The 23,651-nt window shown below is 39.7% G+C and overlaps 1 protein-coding gene and 1 pseudogene across 1 annotated transcript in view; one reads left to right on the forward strand and one right to left on the reverse strand.

Annotated features, from left to right (window-relative positions):
- The window catches only part of LOC134326776 (tripartite motif-containing protein 16-like), a 38,475-nt gene extending 15,039 nt beyond the window's left edge, over window positions 1-23,436 (reverse strand). Inside the window, exons 1-5 of the mRNA XM_063008930.1 lie at window positions 22,780-23,436; window positions 22,567-22,662; window positions 21,521-21,754; window positions 20,932-21,091; window positions 20,643-20,702 (exon numbers count right to left, since the gene is read on the reverse strand). Coding sequence (XP_062865000.1) covers window positions 20,643-20,702; window positions 20,932-21,091; window positions 21,521-21,754; window positions 22,567-22,662; window positions 22,780-23,394 — 1,165 coding nt within the window. The 5' untranslated portion in view covers window positions 23,395-23,436. The remainder of the gene's footprint in view (window positions 1-20,642; window positions 20,703-20,931; window positions 21,092-21,520; window positions 21,755-22,566; window positions 22,663-22,779) is intronic.
- Window positions 1-23,651, forward strand: part of LOC134326242 (zinc finger protein 658B-like) — a 126,583-nt pseudogene that overhangs the window by 91,934 nt on the left and 10,998 nt on the right.

Below are 23,651 nucleotides of genomic sequence, written 5' to 3' on the forward strand. Positions count from 1 at the left end.
CAATCACACAAACCCTACACAATCAAACACTACACAATCACACAAACCCTACACTATTAAACAAACCCTACACAATCACACAAACCCTACACAACCACACAAACCCTACACAATCAAACACTGCACAATCACACAAACCCTACACAACCACACAAACCCTACACAATCAAACACTACACAATCAAACACTGCACAATCACACAAACCCTACACAACCACACAAACCCTACACAATCAAACAAACCCTACACATTCAAACATTACACAATTAAACACTACACAATCACACAAACCAAACACAATCAAACAAACCCTACACATTCAAACAAACCCTACACATTCAAACATTACACAATCAAACACTACACAATCACACAAACCAAACACAATCAAACAAACCCTACACAATCACACAAACCCTACACAATCACACAAACCGTACACAATCACACAAACCCTACACAATCAAACACTACACAATCAAACCCTACACAATCACACAAACCCTACACAATCAAACAAACCCTACACAATCAAACACTACACAATCAAACACTACACGATCACACAAACACTACACAACCAAACACTACACAAACACTGCACAATCACACAAACCCTACACAACCACACAAACCCTACACAATCAAACACTGCACAATCACACAAACCCTACACAACCACACAAACCCTACACAATCAAACACTACACAATCAAACACTGCACAATCACACAAACCCTACACAACCACACAAACCCTACACAATCAAACAAACCTTACACAATCACACAAACCCTACACAATCAAACACTACACAATCACACAAACCCTACACAATCACACAAACCCTACACAATCAAACACTACACAATCACACAAACCCTACACTATCAAACAAACCCTACACAATCACACAAACCCTACACAATCAATCAAACCCTACACATTCAAACATTACACAATCAAACACTACACAATCACACAAACCAAACACAATCACACAAACCCTACACAATCACACAAACCCTACACAATCAAACACTACACAATCAAGCAAACACTACACAATCACACAAACCCTACAAAATCAAACCCTACACAATCGAACAAACCCTACACAAACACTACAATCACACAAACCCTACACCATCACACAATCCCTACACAATCAAATAAACCCTACACCATCACACAAAGCCTACACAATCAAATAAACCCTACACCATCACACAAACCCTACACAATCAAATAAACCCTACACCATCACACAAACCCTACACAATCACACAAACCCTACACAATCACACAAACCCTACATAATCACACAAACCCTACACAATCAAACAAACCCTACACAATCACACAAACCCTATACAATCAAACACTACACAATCACACAAACCCTACACAATCACACAAACCCTACACAATCACACAAACACTACACAATCACACAAACCCTACACAATCACACAAACCCTACACAATCACACAAACACTACACAATCAAACAAACCCTACACAATCACACAAACCCTACACAATCACACAAACCCTACACAATCACACAAACCCTACACAATCAAACACTACACAATCACACAAACCCTACACAATCACAAAAACCCTACACAATCACACAAACACTACACAATCAAACAAACACTACACAATCAAACAAACCCTACACAATCACACAAACCCTACACAATCAAACAAACCCTACACAATCACACAAACCCTACACAATCAAACAAACCCTACACAATCAAATATTACACAATCAAACACTACACAATCACACAAACCCAACACAATCACACGGACCCTACACAATCAAACACTACACAATCACACAAACCCTACACAATCACACAAACCCTACACAATCAAACACTAAACAATCAAGCAAACACTACACAATCACACAAACCCTACACAATCAAACCCTACACAATCGAACAAACCCTACACAATCAAACACTACACAATCACACAAACCCTACACCATCACACAAACCCTACACAATCAAATAAACCCTACACCATCACACAAATCCTACACAATCAAATAAACCCTACACCATCACACAAACCCTACACAATCGAATAAACCCTACACCATCACACAAACCCTACACAATCACACAAACGCTACATAATCACACAAACCCTACACAATCACAAAAACCCTACACAATCACACAAACACTACACAGTCACACAAACACTACACAATCAAACAAACCCTACACAATCAAACACTACACAATCACACAAACCCTACACTATTAAACATACCCTACACATTCACACAAACCCTACACAACCACACAAACCCTACACAATCAAACACTGCACAATCACACAAACCCTACACAACCACACAAACCCTACACAATCAAACACTACACAATCAAACACTGCACAATCACACAAACCCTACACAACCACACAAACCCTACACAATCAAACAAACCCTACACATTCAAACATTACACAATTAAACACTACACAATCACACAAACCAAACACAATCAAACAAACCCTACACATTCAAACAAACCCTACACATTCAAACATTACACAATCAAACACTACACAATCACACAAACCAAACACAATCAAACAAACCCTACACAATCACACAAACCCTACACAATCACACAAACCGTACACAATCACACAAACCCTACACAATCAAACACTACACAATCAAACCCTACACAATCACACAAACCCTACACAATCAAACAAACCCTACACAATCAAACACTACACAATCAAACACTACACGATCACACAAACACTACACAACCAAACACTACACAAACACTGCACAATCACACAAACCCTACACAACCACACAAACCCTACACAATCAAACACTACACAATCACACAAACCCTACACAATCACACAAACCGTACACAATCACACAAACCCTACACAATCAAACACTACACAATCAAACCCTACACAATCACACAAACCCTACACAATCAAACAAACCCTACACAATCAAACACTACACAATCAAACACTACACGATCACACAAACACTACACAACCAAACACTACACAAACACTGCACAATCACACAAACCCTACACAACCACACAAACCCTACACAATCAAACACTGCACAATCACACAAACCCTACACAACCACACAAACCCTACACAATCAAACACTACACAATCAAACACTGCACAATCACACAAACCCTACACAACCACACAAACCCTACACAATCAAACAAACCTTACACAATCACACAAACCCTACACAATCAAACACTACACAATCACACAAACCCTACACAATCACACAAACCCTACACAATCAAACACTGCACAATCACACAAACCCTACACAACCACACAAACCCTACACAATCAAACACTACACAATCAAACACTGCACAATCACACAAACCCTACACAACCACACAAACCCTACACAATCAAACAAACCCTACACAATCACACAAACCCTACACAATCAAACACTACACAATCACACAAACCCTACACAATCACACAAACCCTACACAATCAAACACTACACAATCACACAAACCCTACACTATTAAACAAACCCTACACAATCACACAAACCCTACACAACCACACAAACCCTACACAATCAAACACTGCACAATCACACAAACCCTACACAACCACACAAACCCTACACAATCAAACACTACACAATCAAACACTGCACAATCACACAAACCCTACACAACCACACAAACCCTACACAATCAAACAAACCCTACACATTCAAACATTACACAATTAAACACTACACAATCACACAAACCAAACACAATCAAACAAACCCTACACATTCAAACAAACCCTACACATTCAAACATTACACAATCAAACACTACACAATCACACAAACCAAACACAATCAAACAAACCCTACACAATCACACAAACCCTACACAATCACACAAACCGTACACAATCACACAAACCCTACACAATCAAACACTACACAATCAAACCCTACACAATCACACAAACCCTACACAATCAAACAAACCCTACACAATCAAACACTACACAATCAAACACTACACGATCACACAAACACTACACAACCAAACACTACACAAACACTGCACAATCACACAAACCCTACACAACCACACAAACCCTACACAATCAAACACTGCACAATCACACAAACCCTACACAACCACACAAACCCTACACAATCAAACACTACACAATCAAACACTGCACAATCACACAAACCCTACACAACCACACAAACCCTACACAATCAAACAAACCTTACACAATCACACAAACCCTACACAATCAAACACTACACAATCACACAAACCCTACACAATCACACAAACCCTACACAATCAAACACTACACAATCACACAAACCCTACACTATCAAACAAACCCTACACAATCACACAAACCCTACACAATCAATCAAACCCTACACATTCAAACATTACACAATCAAACACTACACAATCACACAAACCAAACACAATCACACAAACCCTACACAATCACACAAACCCTACACAATCAAACACTACACAATCAAGCAAACACTACACAATCACACAAACCCTACAAAATCAAACCCTACACAATCGAACAAACCCTACACAAACACTACAATCACACAAACCCTACACCATCACACAATCCCTACACAATCAAATAAACCCTACACCATCACACAAAGCCTACACAATCAAATAAACCCTACACCATCACACAAACCCTACACAATCAAATAAACCCTACACCATCACACAAACCCTACACAATCACACAAACCCTACACAATCACACAAACCCTACATAATCACACAAACCCTACACAATCACACAAACCCTACACAATCACACAAACCCTACACAATCAAACACTACACAATCACACAAACCCTACACAATCACAAAAACCCTACACAATCACACAAACACTACACAATCAAACAAACACTACACAATCAAACAAACCCTACACAATCACACAAACCCTACACAATCAAACAAACCCTACACAATCACACAAACCCTACACAATCAAACAAACCCTACACAATCAAATATTACACAATCAAACACTACACAATCACACAAACCCAACACAATCACACGGACCCTACACAATCAAACACTACACAATCACACAAACCCTACACAATCACACAAACCCTACACAATCAAACACTAAACAATCAAGCAAACACTACACAATCACACAAACCCTACACAATCAAACCCTACACAATCGAACAAACCCTACACAATCAAACACTACACAATCACACAAACCCTACACCATCACACAAACCCTACACAATCAAATAAACCCTACACCATCACACAAATCCTACACAATCAAATAAACCCTACACCATCACACAAACCCTACACAATCGAATAAACCCTACACCATCACACAAACCCTACACAATCACACAAACGCTACATAATCACACAAACCCTACACAATCACAAAAACCCTACACAATCACACAAACACTACACAGTCACACAAACACTACACAATCAAACAAACCCTACACAATCACACAAACCCTACACAATCAAACACTACACAATCAAACACTGCACAATCACACAAACCCTACACAACCACACAAACCCTACACAATCAAACAAACCCTACACATTCAAACATTACACAATTAAACACTACACAATCACACAAACCAAACACAATCACACAAACCCTACACAATCAAACAAACCCTACACATTCAAACCCTACAAAATCAAACCCTACACAATCGAACAAACCCTACACAAACACTACAATCACACAAACCCTACACCATCACACAATCCCTACACAATCAAATAAACCCTACACCATCACACAAAGCCTACACAATCAAATAAACCCTACACCATCACACAAACCCTACACAATCAAATAAACCCTACACCATCACACAAACCCTACACAATCACACAAACCCTACACAATCACACAAACCCTACATAATCACACAAACCCTACACAATCAAACAAACCCTACACAATCACACAAACCCTATACAATCAAACACTACACAATCACACAAACCCTACACAATCACACAAACCCTACACAATCACACAAACACTACACAATCACACAAACCCTACACAATCACACAAACCCTACACAATCACACAAACACTACACAATCAAACAAACCCTACACAATCACACAAACCCTACACAATCACACAAACCCTACACAATCACACAAACCCTACACAATCAAACACTACACAATCACACAAACCCTACACAATCACAAAAACCCTACACAATCACACAAACACTACACAATCAAACAAACACTACACAATCAAACAAACCCTACACAATCACACAAACCCTACACAATCAAACAAACCCTACACAATCACACAAACCCTACACAATCAAACAAACCCTACACAATCAAATATTACACAATCAAACACTACACAATCACACAAACCCAACACAATCACACGGACCCTACACAATCAAACACTACACAATCACACAAACCCTACACAATCACACAAACCCTACACAATCAAACACTAAACAATCAAGCAAACACTACACAATCACACAAACCCTACACAATCAAACCCTACACAATCGAACAAACCCTACACAATCAAACACTACACAATCACACAAACCCTACACCATCACACAAACCCTACACAATCAAATAAACCCTACACCATCACACAAATCCTACACAATCAAATAAACCCTACACCATCACACAAACCCTACACAATCGAATAAACCCTACACCATCACACAAACCCTACACAATCACACAAACGCTACATAATCACACAAACCCTACACAATCACAAAAACCCTACACAATCACAAACACTACACAGTCACACAAACACTACACAATCAAACAAACCCTACACAATCAAACACTACACAATCACACAAACCCTACACTATTAAACAAACCCTACACATTCACACAAACCCTACACAACCACACAAACCCTACACAATCAAACACTGCACAATCACACAAACCCTACACAACCACACAAACCCTACACAATCAAACACTACACAATCAAACACTGCACAATCACACAAACCCTACACAACCACACAAACCCTACACAATCAAACAAACCCTACACATTCAAACATTACACAATTAAACACTACACAATCACACAAACCAAACACAATCAAACAAACCCTACACATTCAAACAAACCCTACACATTCAAACATTACACAATCAAACACTACACAATCACACAAACCAAACACAATCAAACAAACCCTACACAATCACACAAACCCTACACAATCACACAAACCGTACACAATCACACAAACCCTACACAATCAAACACTACACAATCAAACCCTACACAATCACACAAACCCTACACAATCAAACAAACCCTACACAATCAAACACTACACAATCAAACACTACACGATCACACAAACACTACACAACCAAACACTACACAAACACTGCACAATCACACAAACCCTACACAACCACACAAACCCTACACAATCAAACACTGCACAATCACACAAACCCTACACAACCACACAAACCCTACACAATCAAACACTACACAATCAAACACTGCACAATCACACAAACCCTACACAACCACACAAACCCTACACAATCAAACAAACCTTACACAATCACACAAACCCTACACAATCAAACACTACACAATCACACAAACCCTACACAATCACACAAACCCTACACAATCAAACACTGCACAATCACACAAACCCTACACAACCACACAAACCCTACACAATCAAACACTACACAATCAAACACTGCACAATCACACAAACCCTACACAACCACACAAACCCTACACAATCAAACAAACCCTACACAATCACACAAACCCTACACAATCAAACACTACACAATCACACAAACCCTACACAATCACACAAACCCTACACAATCAAACACTACACAATCACACAAACCCTACACTATTAAACAAACCCTACACAATCACACAAACCCTACACAACCACACAAACCCTACACAATCAAACACTGCACAATCACACAAACCCTACACAACCACACAAACCCTACACAATCAAACACTACACAATCAAACACTGCACAATCACACAAACCCTACACAACCACACAAACCCTACACAATCAAACAAACCCTACACATTCAAACATTACACAATTAAACACTACACAATCACACAAACCAAACACAATCAAACAAACCCTACACATTCAAACAAACCCTACACATTCAAACATTACACAATCAAACACTACACAATCACACAAACCAAACACAATCAAACAAACCCTACACAATCACACAAACCCTACACAATCACACAAACCGTACACAATCACACAAACCCTACACAATCAAACACTACACAATCAAACCCTACACAATCACACAAACCCTACACAATCAAACAAACCCTACACAATCAAACACTACACAATCAAACACTACACGATCACACAAACACTACACAACCAAACACTACACAAACACTGCACAATCACACAAACCCTACACAACCACACAAACCCTACACAATCAAACACTGCACAATCACACAAACCCTACACAACCACACAAACCCTACACAATCAAACACTACACAATCAAACACTGCACAATCACACAAACCCTACACAACCACACAAACCCTACACAATCAAACAAACCTTACACAATCACACAAACCCTACACAATCAAACACTACACAATCACACAAACCCTACACAATCACACAAACCCTACACAATCAAACACTACACAATCACACAAACCCTACACTATCAAACAAACCCTACACAATCACACAAACCCTACACAATCAATCAAACCCTACACATTCAAACATTACACAATCAAACACTACACAATCACACAAACCAAACACAATCACACAAACCCTACACAATCACACAAACCCTACACAATCAAACACTACACAATCAAGCAAACACTACACAATCACACAAACCCTACAAAATCAAACCCTACACAATCGAACAAACCCTACACAAACACTACAATCACACAAACCCTACACCATCACACAATCCCTACACAATCAAATAAACCCTACACCATCACACAAAGCCTACACAATCAAATAAACCCTACACCATCACACAAACCCTACACAATCAAATAAACCCTACACCATCACACAAACCCTACACAATCACACAAACCCTACACAATCACACAAACCCTACATAATCACACAAACCCTACACAATCAAACAAACCCTACACAATCACACAAACCCTATACAATCAAACACTACACAATCACACAAACCCTACACAATCACACAAACCCTACACAATCACACAAACACTACACAATCACACAAACCCTACACAATCACACAAACCCTACACAATCACACAAACACTACACAATCAAACAAACCCTACACAATCACACAAACCCTACACAATCACACAAACCCTACACAATCACACAAACCCTACACAATCAAACACTACACAATCACACAAACCCTACACAATCACAAAAACCCTACACAATCACACAAACACTACACAATCAAACAAACACTACACAATCAAACAAACCCTACACAATCACACAAACCCTACACAATCAAACAAACCCTACACAATCACACAAACCCTACACAATCAAACAAACCCTACACAATCAAATATTACACAATCAAACACTACACAATCACACAAACCCAACACAATCACACGGACCCTACACAATCAAACACTACACAATCACACAAACCCTACACAATCACACAAACCCTACACAATCAAACACTAAACAATCAAGCAAACACTACACAATCACACAAACCCTACACAATCAAACCCTACACAATCGAACAAACCCTACACAATCAAACACTACACAATCACACAAACCCTACACCATCACACAAACCCTACACAATCAAATAAACCCTACACCATCACACAAATCCTACACAATCAAATAAACCCTACACCATCACACAAACCCTACACAATCGAATAAACCCTACACCATCACACAAACCCTACACAATCACACAAACGCTACATAATCACACAAACCCTACACAATCACAAAAACCCTACACAATCACACAAACACTACACAGTCACACAAACACTACACAATCAAACAAACCCTACACAATCACACAAACCCTACACAATCAAACACTACACAATCAAACACTGCACAATCACACAAACCCTACACAACCACACAAACCCTACACAATCAAACAAACCCTACACATTCAAACATTACACAATTAAACACTACACAATCACACAAACCAAACACAATCACACAAACCCTACACAATCAAACAAACCCTACACATTCAAACCCTACAAAATCAAACCCTACACAATCGAACAAACCCTACACAAACACTACAATCACACAAACCCTACACCATCACACAATCCCTACACAATCAAATAAACCCTACACCATCACACAAAGCCTACACAATCAAATAAACCCTACACCATCACACAAACCCTACACAATCAAATAAACCCTACACCATCACACAAACCCTACACAATCACACAAACCCTACACAATCACACAAACCCTACATAATCACACAAACCCTACACAATCAAACAAACCCTACACAATCACACAAACCCTATACAATCAAACACTACACAATCACACAAACCCTACACAATCACACAAACCCTACACAATCACACAAACACTACACAATCACACAAACCCTACACAATCACACAAACCCTACACAATCACACAAACACTACACAATCAAACAAACCCTACACAATCACACAAACCCTACACAATCACACAAACCCTACACAATCACACAAACCCTACACAATCAAACACTACACAATCACACAAACCCTACACAATCACAAAAACCCTACACAATCACACAAACACTACACAATCAAACAAACACTACACAATCAAACAAACCCTACACAATCACACAAACCCTACACAATCAAACAAACCCTACACAATCACACAAACCCTACACAATCAAACAAACCCTACACAATCAAATATTACACAATCAAACACTACACAATCACACAAACCCAACACAATCACACGGACCCTACACAATCAAACACTACACAATCACACAAACCCTACACAATCACACAAACCCTACACAATCAAACACTAAACAATCAAGCAAACACTACACAATCACACAAACCCTACACAATCAAACCCTACACAATCGAACAAACCCTACACAATCAAACACTACACAATCACACAAACCCTACACCATCACACAAACCCTACACAATCAAATAAACCCTACACCATCACACAAATCCTACACAATCAAATAAACCCTACACCATCACACAAACCCTACACAATCGAATAAACCCTACACCATCACACAAACCCTACACAATCACACAAACGCTACATAATCACACAAACCCTACACAATCAAACAAACCCTACACAATCACACAAACCCTACACAATCACACAAACACTACACAGTCACACAAACACTACACAATCAAACAAACCCTACACAATCACACAAACCCTACACAATCAAACACTACACAATCAAACACTGCACAATCACACAAACCCTACACAACCACACAAACCCTACACAATCAAACAAACCCTACACATTCAAACATTACACAATTAAACACTACACAATCACACAAACCAAACACAATCACACAAACCCTACACAATCAAACAAACCCTACACATTCAAACATTACACAATCAAACACTACACAATCACACAAACCAAACACAATCAAACAAACCCTACACAATCACACAAACCCTACACAATCACACAAACCGTACACAATCACACAAACCCTACACAATCAAACACTACACAATCAAACCCTACACAATCACACAAACCCTACACAATCAAACAAACCCTACACAATCAAACACTACACAATCAAACACTACACGATCACACAAACACTACACAACCAAACACTACACAAACACTGCACAATCACACAAACCCTACACAACCACACAAACCCTACACAATCAAACACTGCACAATCACACAAACCCTACACAACCACACAAACCCTACACAATCAAACACTACACAATCAAACACTGCACAATCACACAAACCCTACACAACCACACAAACCCTACACAATCAAACAAACCTTACACAATCACACAAACCCTACACAATCAAACACTACACAATCACACAAACCCTACACAATCACACAAACCCTACACAATCAAACACTACACAATCACACAAACCCTACACTATCAAACAAACCCTACACAATCACACAAACCCTACACAATCAATCAAACCCTACACATTCAAACATTACACAATCAAACACTACACAATCACACAAACCAAACACAATCACACAAACCCTACACAATCACACAAACCCTACACAATCAAACACTACACAATCAAGCAAACACTACACAATCACACAAACCCTACAAAATCAAACCCTACACAATCGAACAAACCCTACACAAACACTACAATCACACAAACCCTACACCATCACACAATCCCTACACAATCAAATAAACCCTACACCATCACACAAAGCCTACACAATCAAATAAACCCTACACCATCACACAAACCCTACACAATCAAATAAACCCTACACCATCACACAAACCCTACACAATCACACAAACCCTACACAATCACACAAACCCTACATAATCACACAAACCCTACACAATCAAACAAACCCTACACAATCACACAAACCCTATACAATCAAACACTACACAATCACACAAACCCTACACAATCACACAAACCCTACACAATCACACAAACACTACACAATCACACAAACCCTACACAATCACACAAACCCTACACAATCACACAAACACTACACAATCAAACAAACCCTACACAATCACACAAACCCTACACAATCACACAAACCCTACACAATCACACAAACCCTACACAATCAAACACTACACAATCACACAAACCCTACACAATCACACAAACCCTACACAATCACACAAACCCTACACAATCACACAAACACTACACAATCAAACAAACACTACACAATCAAACAAACCCTACACAATCACACAAACCCTACACAATCAAACAAACCCTACACAATCACACAAACCCTACACAATCAAACAAACCCTACACAATCAAATATTACACAATCAAACACTACACAATCACACAAACCCAACACAATCACACGGACCCTACACAATCAAACACTACACAATCACACAAACCCTACACAATCACACAAACCCTACACAATCAAACACTACACAATCAAGCAAACACTACACAATCACACAAACCCTACACAATCAAACCCTACACAATCGAACAAACCCTACACAATCAAACACTACACAATCACACAAACCCTACACCATCACACAAACCCTACACAATCAAATAAACCCTACACCATCACACAAATCCTACACAATCAAATAAACCCTACACCATCACACAAACCCTACACAATCGAATAAACCCTACACCATCACACAAACCCTACACAATCACACAAACGCTACATAATCACACAAACCCTACACAATCAAACAAACCCAACACAATCACACAAACCCTACACAATCACACAAACACTACACAGTCACACAAACACTACACAATCAAACAAACCCTACACAATCATACAAACCCTACACAATCAAACAAACCCTACACAATCACACAAACCCTACACAATCAAACACTACACAATCACACAAACCCTACACAATCACAAACCCTACATAATCACACAAACCCTACACAATCACACAAACCCTACACAATCAATTCGAGCAGCATGGCATAGCAGCACCGGTATTGGACGAGCGACGTAGACGGCGAACAGAGCGGCCAAAACGGAAGCGTGGCAGGAGAGGTGGGCTTCATGCTAGGCTAAAGGCTAGGGCTACACGACCACCGCTACCTAGCCTGTTGCTGGCTAACGTTCGCTCCCTCGAAAACAAGCTGGATGAGCTGAGAACCAGGATAACAACACAACGTGAGATCAGAGACTGCTGTGCTGTAACTGGATACTAGATTTTCTATCTGACCGATCTCAGTCAGTCAGGATTGGCACGCGAACATCCAGCACAAAGACCATAAACATTGGGACACCTCAAGGCTGCGTGCTGAGCCCTCTTCTGTACTCGCTCTTCACACATAACTGTGTGGCCTCTTATAACACCACCAGTATTATTAAGTTTGCTGATGACACCACCGTCATTGGTCTTATTACTGGGGAGGATGAGACGGCGTACAGGAAGGGGGTAGCAGATCTTGTGGGCTGGTGTCAGAACAACAATCTTTCATTAAATATCAACAAGACAAAGGAACTGATTGTGGACCCCAGGAGGAGGGGAGAACAGCATACACCACTGTATATAGGTGGAACAGTAGTGGAGAAGGTGAAAACCTTCAAATTCCTGGGTGTGCACATCAGTGAGGATCTCACCTGGTCCTGCAACACACACCACATCATCAAAAAGTCACAACAGAGACTGTACTTCTTAAGAAGACTAAAAAAATTTGGCATGTCAACCAAAATTCTCAGCAACTTCTACAAATGTAGAGTGGAAAGTGTCCTTACCAGCTCCATCACAGTCTGGTACGGAAACTGCACTGCAGAGGACAGGAAGGCACTCCAGCATGTAATAAAAACTGCACAAAGAATTTCTGGAACGTCCTTCCCTGCACTACAGGACATTTATCAGAACTACCTTAGTTTATTTCTATTTTTATTACTTTGTATATAAAACGTTTTTTTTTTATAGTTTAATTTAAATATTTTTTGAAAAAGTTTTATACTAATTATTTTATTGTGTTAGTTTAATTTTGTTTTATGTACAATACTTATTGATGTTTGGAGGATGAACAAAGTAAGAATTTCATTGTACATTGTAACTGCTGGTTCTTCTGTGCACATGACAGTAAAACTCGTGAACATGTCCACATTGTGCCCAAATGTGTCGTTGTCCCTCCCTGGTGTCATGTGTCAAGGTCCCAGGTGTGAATGGGGAACAGAGCTGTTAAATTTGGTGTTTTGGGTACAATTCTTTCATACTGGCCCCTGGATATTCAACATGGCACCTCATGGCAAAGAACTCTCTGAGGATGTGAGAAATAGAATTGTTGCTCTCCACAAAGATGGCCTAAGCTATAAGAAGATTGCTAACACCCTGAAACTAAGCAACAGCACGGTGGCCAAGGTCATACAGCGGTTTTCCAGGACAGGTTCCACTCGGAACAGGCTTCACCAAAGAAGTTGAGTCCACATGTTAAGCGTCATATCCAGAGGTTGGCTTTAAAAACATAGACGCATGAGTGCTGCCAGCATTGCTGCAGAGGTTAAAGAAGCGGGAGGTCAGCATACGCCACACACTGCATCAACTCGGTCTACATGACCATCATCCCAGAAGGAAGCTGATGCACAAGAAAGCCCGCAAACAGTTTGCTGAAGACAAGCAGTCCACGAATGGATTACTGGAATGTCCTGTGGTCTGACGAGACCAAGATAAACTTGTTTGGCTCAGATGGTGACCAGAATGTGTGGCGGCGCCCTGGTAAGAAGTACCAAGACAACTGTCTCTTGCCTACAGGCAAGCATGGTGGTAGCATCATGGTATTGGGCTGCATGAGTGCTGCCGGCACTGGGGAGCTGCAGTTCACTGAGGGAAACATGAATTCCAACATGTACTGTGACATTCTGAAACAGAGCATGCTTCCCTCACTCCGGAAACTTGGCTGCATGGCAGTTTTTTAACACAATAATGACCCCAAATACAACCTCCAAGATGACAACTGCCTTGCTGACAAAGCTGAAGGTAAAGGTCAGAGGTGGAAAGAATACTAAAATATTGTACTCAAGTAAAAGTACTATTACTTTGATTTTTTACTTAAGTACAAGTAAAATTACTAGTCTAAAAATCTACTCAAGTAAAAATTAACTTTTAAAATTTAAACTGTACTCAGAGTAAACGTTAACCACTTTACACACCTAACAGACTGCAACTGCTGTTATCAATTAAAAACAGCATTATTTCTGTTTATTCTCAATAAATCGCTGTATTTTATAACTAGTTGGACTTGACGCTAACTAACTTGGTTCAGGTCAATAGTGCCAACTAGGGTTGCCAACTTTTAGAACTGGAAATACAGTTCTTAATACAAAACATACTTAAGTAAAAGTAAAATTACTGGCTGTAAAATCTACTTTAAAAAGTACAAGTGCACAAAAAAACTCAATTATAGTAACGCGAGTAAATGTAATTTGTTACTTTCCACCTCTGGTAAAGGTGATGGACTAAACGCAATTGAGCACCTGTGGGGCATCCTTAAGTGGAAGGTGGAGGAGTTCAAGGTGTCTAACGTCCACCAGCTCCGTGATGTCATCATGGAGGAGTGGAAGAGGATTCCAGTAGCAACCTGTGCAGCTCTGGTGAATTCCATGTCCAAGAGGGTTAAGGCAGTGCTAGGTAATAATGGTGGTCACACAAAATATTGACACTTTGGGCACAATTTGGACATGTTCACTGTGGGGTGTACTCACATGTGTTGCAGCTATTTAGACATTAATGGCTGTGTGTTGAGTTATTTTCAGAAGTAAATCTATACTGCTATACAAGTTACATCCAAGTTTCATTTCTATAGTGTTGTCCCATGAAAAGATAAAATCAAATATTTGCAGAAATGTGTACTCACTTTTGTAAGATACTGTACATTACACAAACACTACACAAACAAACACACATATATTACACAAACTCATACAAACCCTACACATACACAAAGACACTACACAATCACACAAATACTACTACAACACAACTACTACTCAAACACAAACAAATGCTACACAAAAGCATGAACACTACACTGACATATAGACACTACACATAAGCACAAATATTACTCAAACACACACATACTACTCAAACACACACAAATACTGCACAAACACACACATACTATTCAAACACACAAATACTGCTCAAACACACACATACTACTCAAACACACAAATACTGCTCAAACACACACATACTACTCAAACACACAAATACTGCTCAAACACAAATATTACTCAAACACACAAATACTGCTCAAACACACACATACTACTCAAACACACACAAATACTGCCACCCCCCCCCCCCCCCGGCTCCGCCCCTGACTGTGGATGCTCGTTCCCTCACAGCTGTTGAACTCATTTTACAAAATGTATATAGATCGAATTTGTTTAAAAATCATATCACCGTTATTGAAACATTTTCTATCGTGATATACAGTGTATCACAAAAGTGAGTACACCCCTCACATTTCTGCAAATATTTCATTATATCTTTTCATGGGACAACACTATAGACATGAAACTTGGATATAACTTAGAGTAGTCAGTGTACAACTTGTATAGCAGTGTAGATTTACTGTCTTCTGAAAATAACTCAACACACAGCCATTAATGTCTAAATGGCTGGCAACATAAGTGAGTACACCCCACAGTGAACATGTCCAAATTGTGCCCAAAGTGTCAATATTTTGTGTGACCACCATTATTATCCAGCACTGCCTTAACCCTCCTGGGCATGGAATTCACCAGAGCTGCACAGGTTGCTACTGGAATCCTCTTCCACTCCTCCATGATGACATCACGGAGCTGGTGGATGTTAGACACCTTGAACTCCTCCACCTTCCACTTGAGGATGCGCCACAGGTGCTCAATTGGGTTTAGTCCATCACCTTTACCTTCAGCTTCCTCAGCAAGGCAGTTGTCATCTTGGAGGTTGTGTTTGGGGTCGTTATCCTGTTCGAAAACTGCCATGAGGCCCAGTTTTCGAAGGGAGGGGATCATGCTCTGTTTCAGAATGTCACAGTACATGTTGGAATTCATGTTTCCCTCAATGAACTGCAGCTCCCCAGTGCCAGCAACACTCATGCAGCCCAAGACCATGATGCTACCACCACCATGCTTGACTGTAGGCAAGATACAGTTGTCTTGGTACTTCTCACCAGGGCGCCGCCACACATGCTGGACACCATCTGAGCCAAACAAGTTTATCTTGGTCTCGTCAGACCACAGGGCATTCCAGTAATCCATGTTCTTGGACTGCTTGTCTTCAGCAAACTGTTTGCGGGCTTTCTTGTGCGTCAGCTTCCTTCTGGGATGACGACCATGCAGACCGAGTCGATGCAGTGTGCGGCGTATGGTCTGAGCACTGACAGGCTGACCTCCCACGTCTTCAAACTCTGCAGCAATGCTGGCAGCACTCATGTGTCTATTTTTTAAAGCCGACCTCTGGATATGACGCCGAACACGTGGACTCGACTTCTTTGGTCGACCCTGGCGAAGCCTGTTCCGAGTGGAACCTGTCCTGGAAAACCGCTGTATGACCTTGGCCACCATGCTGTAGCTCAGTTTCAGGGTGTTAGCAATCTTCTTATAGCCCAGGCCATCTTTGTGGAGAGCAACAATTCTATTTCTCACATCCTCAGAGAGTTCTTTGCCATGAGGTGCCATGTTGAATATCCAGTGGCCAGTATGAGAGAATTGTACCCAAAACACCAAATTTAACAGCCCTGCTCCCCATTTACACCTGGGACCTTGACACATGACACCAGGGAGGGACAACGACACATTTGGGCACAATTTGGACATGTTCACTGTGGGGTGTACTCACTTATGTTGCAGCTATTTAGACATTAATGGCTGTGTGTTGAGTTATTTTCAGAAGACAGTAAATCTACACTGCTATACAAGCTGTACACTGACTACTCTAAGTTATATCCAAGTTTCATGTCTATAGTGTTGTCCCATGAAAAGATATAATGAAATATTTGCAGAAATGTGAGGGGTGTACTTACTTTTGTGATACACTGTATATCGATATCGAATTATTGTCCAGCACTAACTCAAACCCACAAATACTGCTCAAACACACACATACTACTCAAACACAAATATTACTTGTAGTATTGTACACTACACAAACACACACATTTGTTACAAACACTACACAAACAAACACACAAATACATTACACAAGCACAGACAAACCCTACACATACTCACACAGACACTACACAAATACACAGACACCAACATTTACAAATGCACACAAATGCTACACAAACTAATGAAAACTACACAAACACACAAATGTTACCTAAACGCACAAAAACACTACACAGACATATAGAAACACCCCACAAACATGACACATTCACAAACAGTACACAGACACACACCAGCAACATACAATCCAACAACAAACACAACGTCATGCTAATAAAGCTTTTTGAATTGTGTTTCAGTGTGTGTGTGTGTGTGTGCACATATGAGTGTGTGTGTGTTTGTTAATATGTGTGTAAGTGTGAATGTGTGTAAACGTGTGTGAGAGGGTGTGTGTGTAAATGTGTGTTGGTGTATGTTAGTGTGTGTGTGTGTGTGTGTGTGTGTGTGTGTGTGTTTCAAGGGTTTCTGTGACTGAATCATAAAGATTTATAAAAGCAAAAATATACAGACAGCAGTTTAAATGGTTGTTTTACTTGTTTTAACCTCTAAAGTTATTGGTGATTTTAAATAACTATAGAAGAAAAGTACATGGAACAGTGGTCTTTAGCAAGGACCAAAAATGTCCCTAATCTGAGGCATGATCACTGTCAGAACTACTTCACCACTGTCCAAACAAATTTCAAAATAGATCAAAAAAGTAATTGTAATATATCAGTCTGGAAAAAGTTACAAAGTCAATCCTAAGATTTTAGTACTTTAGCGAACCACAGTAAGAGCCATGATCTCTAAATGACACTTGGAACAGTTAAGATTGCTTCAGGAGCTCATCAATGTCTGATCAAGGAAAACATACAAGAACCCAAACAAACATTTAGGAAACCGCAGGACCTGCTGACCTCAATTTAAATCTGATTTAATGATTCCAGTATTAGAAGGAGACTGAGCACAAGTAAAATCCATGGGAGAGTCACAGGGTAAAATCACTGTTAACTAAGAGGAACATAAAGCCTCGCCTCTCATTTACCAATATAAGAACCTTAATGACCCTCAAGCTTTTTGGTGATGATGTTCTGTGAACTGATGAGTCAGAATTCTTATACTTGCAATAAACCTAAAACAGCATTTTACAATAAAAAACATCTCACTTAACAGTCAGTCATGGTGGTGGTTGTGTGATGGTGTTTCAGGATTAAAGAAGAACGTTTGGTCATCAGTTCATGATTTAAAGATTAAACACTCGTGCAATATAAAAACACAACAATTCCAAATAACAAGAGCAGATCTTTGTTGAAATAAATCTAAGAAAATAAAGTTTAGGTTTTCTACCTAATCAAATCTGGACTTGAACCAAACTGAGCTGCTGTAGCATCTGAACTAGTAACGTGACAAATATATAAAAATACAGATAACTGGGGGATGCAAATACTTTTTCACTGCACTGTGTATGTTTGTGTGTTTGGAAGAAACTTACATTGTAGAAAATCTTTTCTGATTTCAGGTTCAGGAGGTGAAGTAATCCGGACTTTCTTCACTGCAGAGAGAGTAACAGTACAATCACTTATCACAGTAAATAAATATCTGCACTAGAAAGTGTCGCAGGTACAGCCAGTAATAAGTTTGACATGTTCTCCCAGTGTTTGTCTAAAGTGACTTTAAGTCTGAGAAACTACAGTGTGAGTGTATTTCATTTAACCCTGGACTCACTGTGACCATGACCAGTACTGGGTTAATAAGTAAATGAATGATGATCCTTCACTCACCTTCATCTGGTATCTTCTCACACTGATCTTTCCAGAATTCTTCTACTTTCTCTCTCAGCTGAGATACAGACTTTGTAACATCATCAAATGAGAGGAAAGGACTGATTGTGATGGCGGCTGATTCTGCAGATCCAGCAGGAGCCGAGAGAGACTGAAAATTCTACATCCAGACAGATAATGTTCACAGAGAAACAACAAGATGATGAATCACAAATGATGGACGATTTCTCAGAACCCAGAGTGTTATGACTTTATGGGTCATAATGTGTTTTGTGTAGTGGGGTTTTCTCTATGTTACAGATTTGTGGAAGATGCACAAAGCTACCACCAGGGAGAGACGCCTATAAAAAGGAGACCTCTGGGAGGACAGGAGAGGATGCTTTGCTTGTGACTGGTTTTCTGTTGCATTTCTGATTCTCCCAAACATGTTTGAATGAATTCTAACAATAATCGAGTTTAAGGGAACAAATTTCTCAATAAAAGGCATCAGGTTTCAAAGATTTTGAGTTTAGGGGACGTCAAGTTACAAGGTACTGCTGTATTTTATTAATTGGTGCAGCAATAATATAATTATTTTTAGTGCTGTTACCTGGAGGAAATGGACGGAATCCTCTGTGTGTGAAAGCTGTTCCAGTTCAGCATCTTTCCTCTTCAGCTCTACAATATGCTGCTCCACCTGTTTCAGGAGTTTTTCAGCTTGACTTACTTCTGCTGTCTCTCGATCTCTGATCAGATCTTTTAGCTCAGAGCATCTTCTGTTAATTGAGTTGATTAGTTCAGTACAGATCCTCTCAATGTTCTTCACTGCTGTCTGTGCAGAACACTGTTAGAAGATTCAGAAAGAGGAAACGTTTCTCACTAAGATATTTGTCCATCTTTCACATTCATATGTAGCTACTGGACAGACTAAGACTTTCATCACTCATAGCTTGGTGATGGTGCTAAATGGCTTGATTTTTTTATACCATTGAAAATGTTACCATCATCATGTCCACATGATGCAATATTTGATACTCTATTTCCCAAATATAAGAAAGTTCCAGTCTTCTACCTTCCACCTTAAACTCCAGCACTTCTTCAGTGTTCATCATCACTTTAGTTTTTACTGCATTTATCAGCATGTTATATTTCCTCACAGATTTTCGATACAACACACCTGCTCCTGTATGTCCTTAATTCAAAATTATATGTGTGGATGAAATCTAATAAAACCTAAAACCACCATATATACTGTAAAGTGTGCTGGTGGTAGCATACTGTTACAGAAGTTCTTTTGAGTATCAGGAAACAGCAGCCTGGCCAGGACTGGGAAATTCAATGTAGTGATCTTCTCAAGTCTTTAGCAGAAATCTTATACAGTCATTTATGTTTAAGCATCTTGATCCAAAGCAACAATCAATAATCCTTTTGGGTGGCCCAGTCAAAGTCCTAATCTGATCTTATCACCCTTATAATTATTAGCACAACCTCAGAATTGCTGTACTGCATCAATCACCAACTAACCAGGCAGAATTTAAAGATTTACTACTAAATTGCAAAGTTACCTGAGATCTAAAATATCTCATTTTTAATGGAAATTGGTTTAATGGAGGAGAGTCGGACTGATCCTAAGAGCTTTTTGTTTATAAAACTTACCTTGTGAGACTCCACAGCGTTTATCAGCTCACAAAGTTCCTTCTCTCTCTTCTGGATTTTCTCCTGGAATTTTCTCTGGATCTCCAGCAGCTGCTTCTACACAGAATAACAATTCAGGATTTACTTGTATTGTGTACGAGCACCACATAAACAATGTCAGTGTAAATGCTAATGAGTTGTTACTTGTTAAAGAGAGCTGTATAATATTTTTACCTGTTTCTCAGTTCTTTCTGCTGCAGCTGATATTGTATCATGTCCATTATGATCATCCATGGTACACATCACACAGATACACTGCTGATCAGTACAACAGTAAACCTCCAGCAGTTTATCATGCTGAGAGCAGATCTGATCCTGGAGTCGTCTGGAAGCTTTAACCAGCTTGTGCTTCTTATAAGAAGGAATTTGATAATGAGGCTGAAGGTGAGTTTCACAGAAAGAGGCCAAACACACCAGACAGGATTTAACTGCTTTGTATTTTTTCCCAGTGCAGGAATCACACTCCACATCTTCAGGTCCAGCAGAACAGTGACCAGGATGTGGAGCTTGAAATTCAGTTTTCCTTAGTTTCTCCACAACTCCAGCCAGAATTGTGTTTCTCCTCACAGCAGGTCTTGGAGTGAAGGTTTGTCTACACTGTGGACAGCTGTATGTTCCCTTATCATCCTCCTGATCCCAGCAGTTATTAATACACACCATACAGAAACTGTGTCCACATGATGTAGTTACTGGATCCTTCAGTGTTTCCAGACAGACTGAACAGCTGAACTCGTCCTGAGTTACTGAAATTTTAGACTCTGCCATTTTTCTACACGTAAACAGAAACATCAGTAAACACAGCAAGTTATTTACAGCAGTTCAGACTTCCTGGTTTAGTTTGTGAGCGTTATGTTCATGTTTATGTTTCTCGATTATTGTTAATTTTTAAAGATTTTTGATTATCTATTGCAGAGGTCACTAACAGGCGGACCGCGGTCCGGATCCGGACCCAGAAGCTGTCCCATACGGACCCGGACCTACAGGCAAAACAGAAAGTTATTTGAAACCTGACGGAGCGCTTCTATTTTAACCGGCGCAGCTTTTGT

This window comes from Trichomycterus rosablanca, chromosome 14 (genome assembly GCF_030014385.1).
Source record: "Trichomycterus rosablanca isolate fTriRos1 chromosome 14, fTriRos1.hap1, whole genome shotgun sequence".
Lineage (NCBI taxonomy): Eukaryota > Metazoa > Chordata > Actinopteri > Siluriformes > Trichomycteridae > Trichomycterus > Trichomycterus rosablanca.